The sequence below is a fragment of the Symphodus melops genome, assembly GCF_947650265.1.
Source record: "Symphodus melops genome assembly, chromosome: 1".
Classification (NCBI taxonomy): domain Eukaryota; kingdom Metazoa; phylum Chordata; class Actinopteri; order Labriformes; family Labridae; genus Symphodus; species Symphodus melops.
This window is the reverse complement of record NC_136691.1, coordinates 49374319-49385083: the sequence shown is the minus strand read 5'-3', so window position 1 is coordinate 49385083 and position 10765 is coordinate 49374319. Positions and strand designations below refer to the sequence as shown.

Below are 10765 nucleotides of genomic sequence, written 5' to 3'. Positions count from 1 at the left end.
ACAGTTTTTTAGGTAAAGTGCCCAGACAGCTTTAAAAAAAAAAATATATATTCCACAGATCAAAACTGGTTCAAAAGTAAAAATATTTTTCACAGACTTATTCTGACAATTCACTGAGCAATCTGCTTATGTCAGAATATTCGTCATTTGTCACACAGTTCTTCCACAAGTGATTGGACTCTCAAGTAAAAATCTCAAACACAGTTTTTACCTTGCCAGAAAGAATCCAAAAAAAGGGAACAGGCAAAGTCGAACTGAAAAACAACAACAGAAGTTGATACCAAAAAGTTATGTAGGAGAAGACAAAAGGCGTGTTTCGCTTTACATCGAGGTCGAAGACGTACTGGCACTGAAGGGAGGGTTAATGGGAGGAGAGGTTGGTGAAATAATGCAGGTACAAATTTAAACACAACCTAAGACACAGAGCTGGACATGGCAACATCTTATATTTATTGAGCCTTTAATAATTGGATGACTGATCAGTACATCAGTCAACAACAAAACAATGAATAGATTGGTCAATTGTTACAACTGCTTGCATGTAAGTAGTCGCCAAGTGCCTTTAGTCACCGAGCTCTCCTACAGTCACCTTCCCATCAAGTATCAACCTATTACATCGTCACCCAGGGGTCTCTCTGCCTTCTCGTCAGAGCTGCACTGCCAAACAAGCACTGCATGTGCAGTCTCACTTTTTCTTTTCCTTTTGGGAATGTTTGGAATGGTTTACTTTATCTCTGAACCTGATTATTGACATTAAACAGCAATAAAGTGTCATATTTATGATTATCTATGTGAATCAATTGGGTAGACATGTTGTCTTTGTGTTGACAGGATTCCACCAATTTCAACCAAGTTTTAGATTTGAAATCCTGGTTCTTATTCCATGAGTATAGACTGGAAACTCAACCAATAATCATAATTTTGTCAGCGTTTCAAATGACAGAAAATGCATCACTAATCCCTTTTACAAAAACCTACAAATGGGCAGACAAATGTGGGTGTGCAAGTGTATGGACTAAACAGAAGTGTGTACACAGTCATCCAAACACTGACAACTGTGCAAATAGGCAAACATACAACACACACATTTTCAAAATCAGACACACACACACTCTGTACTGCTGGCTCCGTGGCAGACTCTCTGGGTAGATACCAGGCCTTTGATGACGTGCTGTGCTCATGCTTGGTCAAAAGTGTTTGTGTGTGTGTGTGTGTGTGTGTGTGTGTGTGTGTGTACGTGTATGTGTATGTGTATGTGTATGTGTTTGTGGTTAAATCCACCTTGGCCACAGTTTGCCTCTCCATCTCCCCAGTGTGACAGTGCTGAAAAGAGCTTCTGTTTCTGGGCCAGCCTCATCCCACATTAATCAACAACGCTGCAAGGGCGAGCAGGGGGGAGGGAGAGGGTGGAGGAGAGAGACAGAGAGGGGGCAGGGAGGGCACCCACCAGTAACACCCAACGCTGTCTTCTGTTTGAGCACCTTTCCCACCTTACCTTTACCTTTTTATATTTTATCTGCATCGCCCTTTTTAGATCTTTATTTTTCTTGATTAGTTGCTTTTTGTACTCTGGCCTTCTCCTTGTGTAATTGCTGTCAACACAAACACAAAGACCAAGACACACATTCATACGGAAAAACACAGACAGACACCTTGGCACAGTCCTCTCACTCGTCACTTCACAGCACCCATCTCCTTCCCTTCTTCTATTCCCTCTCACCCCCCCTTCTCTCCTTCTCTCCTGTCAGCCCTAATTCCTTCTCCCCCCTCCATCGCTCCCACTGCTCTTTCCACCATCTTTCCCTCTGTTGCTTTCTCCCTCTGTCACTCTCTTGCTGCGCTGTAATAATAAACACCCCATCCAGCTGGGCTGATATATGACTGGAGTCAGTTTCATCGCCTGTTGCCGTGCGAAGCGGGGAGAAAGCGTGGAGAATATGGGAGGACGAGAGTCCCAGGTGATACATCCTCGATCTGATACTGTTTGACGGGGAAATTTCATCCATGTAAAACCTTTGCATCTTGGAGCGCCAGTAGCTTAGTGGTTAGTTAGAGCGCCCAATGTACCGAGGAAACTGCGCTTAGGGGGGCAGCCGAGGTTCAAATCCAACCTGTGGCAATCCCGCATATCATTCTATAATAATAAAGCCCAAAAATAATGCTTTGAACAAGATAGTTATTACTTCTGCACACCACTTGTTAGCAACAAGTTAAAATTGCTTCTTCACATGCCATTCTTTTTCTCGCTCCTGCTTTTTGATCAACATATTGTTGATCATAAAGAGAGCTAAAACCGTACCATGCAAAATGAAGTTTAATTGATATCTTCTCCATTCATAAAGACATACTGAATCACATTTTTATCATACATGTGTTTCTCACAATTCTTTCCCTGAAAGATGAATCATTTCAGAAGTCAAAGGTTCAGATAAATGAGCTTCTTCCTCTGCAAACATATTTCTCTCAGCAGCTGCAAAGCCTCCAGTCTCCGGCTCTGGTCTAAAAGGTGGTCAGGAAGGGTTCATCCTCCCAGGGCTGCAGAGAAATAGGCCATGACTATTAATCTCCAAGGGAGATGTGTCCTTGTTGGGTTTACACAATCGCTGCTGGTCCAGGTGTGATCCTGTGCACTCTGTCTTTATGGATGTGGGGGAAGGTTGCACAGGTGAAAATATGGACACTCAACTCTGCTGTTAAATGTAGAGCCGGATCTGAAATGTATCAATGTGTCAAATCTGTAAGAGGCAGGTCTCTTTTCCTCTGTTCTTCATAATGTTTAATCTTCCAAAGGCTGTCCTTTCTGACACCAGCTGTTAGTACAAATAAATCCAAAGCTGGTAAACTGCTGTGACTACTTTGGGGTCATTTTTGTCAAATATACATTTTGCACCTGAAATATGAAAATTTTTCAGTGAAATCTGTGAATTAACAAGAAAACAATTTCAAACTAACAGATATTAAGAGAGATGTAACCCTGTTAAAAAAAAAAAAAAGATCACATTGGTTAAGGTTGCCCTTAGTCTGTTCTAAGATTTCCTAAATAACTTTCTTTTCTTTTTTTTTAAAAATATGTTTCCAAAGAAAGTCATGAGAACAAATGGGACACAAGAGCAGAACATGTTCCTCACCCTGAATTTTGGAGCTGATGCTGAACCAATTATAACACTCCTGATGGGCATGTTTTAGATCTACACTGTGTTTGTCTAATTAATTAGCATATAGCCTATGGAAAGCACCAGCGAGCTGTTGTAGTAATTAATTCATGTAGATACACAGCACCCCGAGCCAAGGTTACTGTACATGTGTCTGCTGAGCTACAGTCGATCCCTGCAGAACAGTGTGTTGTTAAGGCAGCGCTGACGAACTGTGACAGCCGCACTGTTCTAGTCCCATTACACTGAATTGTGTCTTGACAAAGCTGGAGCACTTCTTTCTTTTTTCTTTTTTTGTTGCAGCTTGTGGAGTTGACAGCATAATAAGGTCTGCCTGGTAAACAAAGTATATATAAAAAAAGAAAAATCCATCTGGCTGTTTAGACATCAAATTTCTTTCCGGTAATGTGAAAAAATGTTGTGTTTGAGTGTGGCAGCTTTATGGAAAGCTGTTGGCCGTTTTGAAATATATTGCATATTGCTTTGGACAAGGCTAACCACGGGGAGCAAGTGAGCGCGCAGTTGTTGTTGGTGCTCCACACATGCCAACTTGACAAAAGCTGTGCGTATATCTACAGCCGGGCGGGGAGTGTCTTCCTCTGTTCGAACGGCAGGAACAGATCAGTGACAGGCAGCCGAGCCCAGCAGACAGAGGTCAGCGCCTCTGTGAAATCAACTGAGTGGATTGAGGGGTGGGGGCGGGGCGGGGGTGCTGCTGTGGCGTGAGAGATATGCGAGTGTGTGTTTGTGATGTGTCAGAGGAGGAGGGTGTGTTTGTGTTTGGTGGCTGACACAGACAGAAGCTGCTGACGTTTCAGTCAGCTCATTGCTCTGCACGTCCAGACGCCACAATTCAGTGGATGCATCTGACCTTCAGCTACGCCTGTCCCTTATGATAAATTCAGTCAGATCTATAATTATAGTCTTCCCTATCTTTTAACGATATATGCCTTCATGCAGCTCAAATACACAGAGGCCTCCGACTTCTGAAGAGACAGAAGGAATGAGAAATCGAGAAATACACTGCTGTCGATGCCTCTGTTTGTTGTAAAAGGTCACTTGTAATTTTCACTGCCAAATCAGCCTCAACAATTTCTCTGGCAGGATTTTCCAGCATTGCTCCGGTGTGTGTGTGTGTGTGACCTTTTTAGTGGGCAGATGATAACTGTTTCCGCCGAGACAGGAATAGAAAAACAAAATCACCTGTTTAGAGACCAGAAAGGGCGGCATAAGCAGTTTGCACTTTTGGCAAGCAACGCTCCTCTTTGTCGAGAGTAAAGGGACCAAATGAGGCACCAAGGTAGTAGTATACAGGGGAGGAAGAACAGAAGATAGAGAAGAAAAATGACAATGTATTTTGAACTCCGCAGGAAAAACAGTATGTTCAGTCATTTTTCCTGACCTTGGTGTCTGGCAGAGTATGGCTTTTTTTCCCTTTTCTCTCATGTGTGCTGTGGGTTTATCTGGTGTTTAGCCAGGGTAAGAGAGTATCCTAAGGCATCCTGGGAAGACAAGCCAACCCATGGTGGGATGATAATAACCTTTCACCCACATCTTATTGTCCGCCATACTTTGCCAACTGAACTTCAACCAAACTGGGTGCAAAACAACAAAATCATGTCCAAATACCATTTCATTGAGATCATCCCACTAAGCCTCAAACTAGACGAGCAGCGCTCATGAAACAGTGAATTAAATCTCAAAACAGCTCATGTAAATAAGACCACTGAGTGACTGGCCAATACAATTAGCTGTAAGTTTAAATGAACTGCACAACCAGCGCTAAAAATGACAACTTTTGTATCGACAATGCGCAGAATATAAACCAGAATCTATCTCTTGGAAGAAGATTTGCCCAAAGAAAAGCTCGTAGCACAAGGCAAAGTGGAGACAAAATAATGACTGCTGTATGATCTGCTATTTAAAAACTACTGTGGTTTAAAAAGAAAAAAAATTCTCACATTCTCTGCTCAGGGCCGTGTGCTAACCCATTTTCACTGTGCCCATTTATTTCCTCTTTGGAGTAAAAGCACAGTTTTTAGAAATCAGGCCAGGGGAAAGCACCACAGTTAAATGGGTTAAAGATCTGTCTCATGGGTTGTTAAATCTCTTCTTTAACACCAAGACAGTTGAAGGATAAAGGGTGGCAGCGGGAAGCAGAGACCATCCACCCTTGCTGTGAAACATGTTGTTGTGGAATATGTCAGGGGTTTTTGTAATCTCCCTTCATGACAGTTTCCCAGACCGTCCCAGATGGGCGACTTTGACAGCTCTCAGTGGGACGCCAGGGGGGCATCCACAGGAGTTTAGATTGGGTCAGAAGGAGATGGACACACTCCTGAGCTGGGTATAACAGCTTTTTGGGACTATATCATTGTGACTCACACCACATATCTCCACTTTATCACTGTAGTTTTGTATCAGTGCCTTCAGATTGACATTGTTTTGACATTTGAAAACATTTGTTATTTCCCTGTTCTCGAGCTTTAGTTCCAAGAGGGAACCATCACTTCCTGTCTGATATATTTTGAGGGCATTGTTTCTTTTGAAAACACTGCATTGTTCTGACCCTATGTTGACCTTTGACATTGTTTGTGACCTTAGACGGACACCATGGAGGCTCTGGGAGAGGAGATCAGCGGGATGGCACGCTGCCCGTATGACGCCAAGCACGCCAATGTCGCCCTGTTTGCAGGTAAGATGAATCCATTTCTATATGTTGTAACAATATGTTATTATCTGTATCACAAGGCTGTGTTGAATACTCAATTCTGATTGTTGAATTAGTGCATTTAAAGGTCTGCATTTTTTTTTAAAAAGTAGACTGCTGGTACAGTACATGGTTGCAGCTCAGAAAGAATTTAAAATAAACAAATATTGTTGGTTACAAAGGTGAAATTAAGTGAATTGAATTAAAAGAAGCAAACAAACTAACTTCACAGAGCATAAAGTGTGTCCATTAAGACATGCTTTTACATAAAGTATTTAATCATAGTGAAACCATTTCGACATGCGCAGAATTGCCCTGCCAGTTAATCTGCTGGAAATAGCAGAAAAAAAGGATGTTCACTCTGATTGTGTTGTAAACCCTAACACCTCTGTCCCTGCAGGCCTACAGATGTTTCTTCACTGCATGCCCACTTGCTATGCGCCAGAAATGTCATCCCCCTCCTCTCTCGTGTCTCTTACTTTCGATTGTATGTGCTTCATTATGGATGGATGGATTTTGGCTCTGTCCAATTTTTCACAAACTTGTTTACAACTTGGTGTTTGTAGCCATCTGACAATCAAGACGTCCAACAATCCTGAGTTCTTTTAAAGTCCCAAGCAAAAATCTGCCAGATATGGACCAGAATTGCTTTATTCCTTTCATGTTTCCTTTCAGGCCAGCGAAAACAAAGTCGGAAACTAAGCATTATAAAGAGCAGACATGCACAGTAAGAATGGTTTAACAATCCCAGTTAGTGTTTACATTATTATATCCAAATAACGCCACTATTCTTGACTGTAATGTGATCTCTTTCCAAATAGGCTGGGTCGGACCCGTGTCTTTCTGATCAAGGTTTTCTTCTGGTCATTAGTGTCCATGAAAACATAGCATTCGTCTAATAATATGTATGTTATTTTACCATATAGGTAGACAGATTTTAACAGTCTCCATGGTTTACTGTTGAGAATGGAAAATGATAAAGTCATAGTCTAAGGAACTTATTTTTGTAGCATAATAAAACAGAGTCCTCTTTAATCAATACTAACCTTTTCAGGTCAAGAGTTTGTATGAAATCTTGTATTTCTCTCGTAAGCAGCTGCTTGACTGCAAGGTCCATTCAGCCAAAGCAACCTGCTCTCTGTTCATCCTCCCTTACATGTTTTACTGCATTTGTTATTACTGGGATTTTCAAAAGTCTGTCTTTGTGGCTTCACAAGGGAGAAACTCTTCCATTAGTGGAAGATGAAGATGAAGTAAATGTGATATTGCTCCTGCTCATTGGCTGCCATGAGGCAAAAACATTCCCCTTAATTTCCTCCTATCTGCGCTCATTAAACACTGGAACATGTTGGAGCTCGATGGGAAAGTTAAGTCTATTTGAGCGAGGGGATTAGTTGCGGTTGTATTTAATATTGTTCTTAATACCCTGCGGTTTATTGTAATGGCAGTACTTTGACAACATGTCAAGAGAGGGGGCCAATCCATGTTAAATGCACCAGAGCAGAGCAGTGAACTCGAGGCCACAATCGCTCTGTGTAAAGAATTTGTTCCTTTTTAGAGCACATTGGAAATCCATCAAAAGTATTGTGGTTTAAAAAAACCCACAATCCTTTCTGTTGGTCTTTTATTTTACTTTTCTGCCATTCTCTTTGTCTCTCGTTAGCTTTCTATCAAAATGCACAAAAACGAAATAAGTCACAGACTGACGGGACCAGGATGAGTCAGCTTTCTTTTGGCGTGGTGCAACACTTCTGATGCAACCAACCCGCAGGCCGCTGAAGATATTCAGTCCCTGTTCATATTTGCTGTGAAGCGATTTATGGTCGCATTGATGAGCTGTCCCTGCCGAGGAGGAGAGCAAACGCCTAGCTCGACCGGTTAATGTGTAGCAGAGCTGGAGCTGGAAGCACTGAGTAATCAAGAGGGCTCCTCTGACTGCTATCCTTTCAATTATGTAGTTTGAGTTTCCACTGTGGTTAAAGCCGAGGCAGGCTGAGGTCATGCTAGTGGTGGCGTGTGTGCGTACTTGTGCGACTGTGGGTTTCTGTGCAGCTCTTTGAGAACTGTACGCAGGGCCTTCAGGGTTTGAAGTGTGTTTGAGAGAGCGAGCAATTACAAATGTGCAACATCTTTAAGTGTGTGCACAGCCTGTTTGTTGTCCATCAGAGCCTCTCTTTGGTTTGTGTGATTCATTCATTTTCCAGCTCCGAGCCATCTGTAACATCTTTGTGTATCCGGCCACAGAGAGCAGGAACATCGGAGTGGCTTTATGTGTTTTTGTTTTGACTCAACTCTACTCTCTTTACCTTTTTCTCTTCCTTTATGACTCTCTCTGTCTCTCTACCCCCTTCGTCTCAATCTTTCCCTCTCTTATTGCTCTTTCCGTCCCTGTGTTCCCTCTCCAGATGGCAAGCTGTACTCGGCCACCGTAACAGACTTTCTAGCGATCGATGCGGTCATCTATCGTAGCCTTGGAGACAGCCCGACTCTGCGCACTGTCAAACACGACTCCAAATGGCTTAAAGGTGAGTGTGTGTGCATTTGAGTTTCTGTGTGTGTTTGCAAAAGGAGGGGGTGAGCAAACACATTCTCTGAGGTTGAAAAGCACCAAACTGAGTGACAAGCGAGAAAACAAACCCTGCCTTCGACATGCATGCTTGACCATGTGTTTGTCTTTGTGTGATTTATGATTTCTGTTGCCTTTGTGTGTGTATATGTACGTAGGTATGAAGAGCAGGAGCACTTATGCTAATACTACATGCTCTGTTTGACGCAGTCATTTTGCCAACCTGCGCCGGCAGAGTTGAAATTTCTCTCCCCCCGGGGAGAAACAAGCACAAGTCCAGCCTGTCAAAACTCAATAGAGAGATTCCCTCTTTCCATGCATGCAAATTGGTTCGCTGATATGATGGATGATAGATTGAGGCACTCAAGCCTCACAGTCGTTGCTCTTCTGCATAATATGACAGATATCCGGGCTGTTTACTGTGAAATATGGTGTCAGAGCTGTTTTATCAATGCAAAACGTCACTTTGACTCATATTTTATTTTTTTTCTTCTTCTCCTGCAGAGCCATACTTTGTGCAGGCGGTCAATTATGGCGACTTCATCTACTTCTTCTTTCGAGAAATTGCGATGGAGTACAACACAATGGGGAAGGTAAGCACAGGCCCAATTGTTCTGCTGCTGTTTGAAGTCTAATCAGAGGTGACTTCCTATTTACAGGGAGAATTGGGAAGTGCCTAAGGAAACTAACAGGATATGGGTGTATCACATAACTAGAAGGAGGCTTTCAGGAGCTGTAAAGTAGCCAAGCATTTTTCGGTAGCAGATAAATACTGGGCAGGATGCAAGATCCTAAAATAGACCCTGAAAAGAAAAATGTGTGGATGTTTGGAGATCCCATTTTAAGGTCTAAATATACCGCTTGAATTGTACGTCCACATCCGTCCTGTTACGCACCCATTTGACCCACTGTCTATGTTTCCCAAAGAGGAATTCATCCCAAGTGTCTCTGAGAAAAAGAAAAAAATACTTTCCTCAGGTTGAAGACATTTTACTATTAATCTTCAGAATTTACTTTTGGACCATACACCAATAAAATATAATTGGATACCAGGTAGAACAAAAGCACCTGATGGAACGTTTTTCTGATGAAACACAAGATATAACATGAGAGGGTGAGAAAGAGAAAGGACAAGAGGGGGAAATGATAAACACAGACACAGACATATTTTCGCTGCCAGAAGTGACAGGCACATGTTATCCTGAGTCTGAATACAGATCAAGCCTCTCAATCTATGGGCTGCTTTGAAAACAATGTCAGTCTAATTATGCATGTTGTATTAGAACTGATGGTGCAGAGACATTTAACATTTACTGAATGGTATCTCTTCATTATTATGAATCAGATTGGCCTTGCCTGACAGTGTAACCTGCTATTTATGTTTTATGGCAAACCAAATAATTGACTTTGTCGGGACTATGTTTGCAAAAGTTTTAATGCTAGATTGTTGCGCTGTTGTCTGGAACAAACAAAAGGATGAATATTTTACGACACAAGAGAGTTAACCAGCCTTGAGTGAGGTATTTGTTGTGTGAGGGATCTGTGTATTTGCACTTACAAAGGCCAGTGTTCAGTCATCTTAAGTGAGCAAAAAATGTGAGAAAATATTTTATGCAAAGCTGACATAATCCCACACTTACCTTGACAGTCTCACCTGTTGTGTGTAATACATCTTCTATAATCTTACTGCTCTATAATCTGACTGTAAATGGAACGATGTTGGGGTGTGTGTGTGTGTGTGTGTGTGTGTGTGTGTGTGTGTGATTTATTGTTTGGGTTTGTGTCTTTCTGTGCATGCATGGAGAGATGAGGGTGTGTTTATGTGTGGTTGTCTGTGGCTGTGTGTTTGTGTGTGCATGTAGATCTGGTGTAAATGCATGTTCGCTCCTATTCACACTGTTTACTCTGGGCTACAATTTCAGGTCAGCGTTAGATTTATTGCTGGTAAGTATAGTGTGACACAACTAATTACAATTCTAACTGAGTGATCTTGCAGCAGAGTTGTAATTACAGCGCCGGCGCCTATTTGAATCTGTATACTTTAGATTTTGGGTTGCCAGGTGCTGACTCCTCAACAGCATATCAAACACTTCAATTTACTCCTCTGTGTCTTTAATTTGCTATAAAGTGGTGAAATGTTGGATTAAGACATTGTTCTGTGCCTCAGAGATGTTTATCATTCAAACAGCCAAACAGAGTCTATAATGGGTTCTGCAGGAAATCAGACTCAAGGTTTCCAATCCCTTAATGATAAGAGTTTACTTTTGAGACATCAATTACATCACTAGGTTGATTCTAGGTTGAAGCTAGAACCAAGTGAGAACAGGTATATATATA

At 42.0% G+C, this 10765-nt stretch overlaps 1 protein-coding gene across 5 annotated transcripts in view; it reads left to right on the top strand.

Moving 5' to 3' along the window:
* Positions 1–10765, top strand: part of sema6a (sema domain, transmembrane domain (TM), and cytoplasmic domain, (semaphorin) 6A) — a 110542-nt gene that overhangs the window by 63527 nt on the left and 36250 nt on the right. For all 5 annotated transcript variants that reach the window (XM_079343221.1, XM_079343219.1, XM_079343220.1 and 2 more), the window contains exons 7-9: positions 5757–5847; positions 8268–8387; positions 8933–9021. In XM_079343221.1, coding sequence (XP_079199347.1) covers positions 5757–5847; positions 8268–8387; positions 8933–9021 — 300 coding nt within the window. The remainder of the gene's footprint in view (positions 1–5756; positions 5848–8267; positions 8388–8932; positions 9022–10765) is intronic.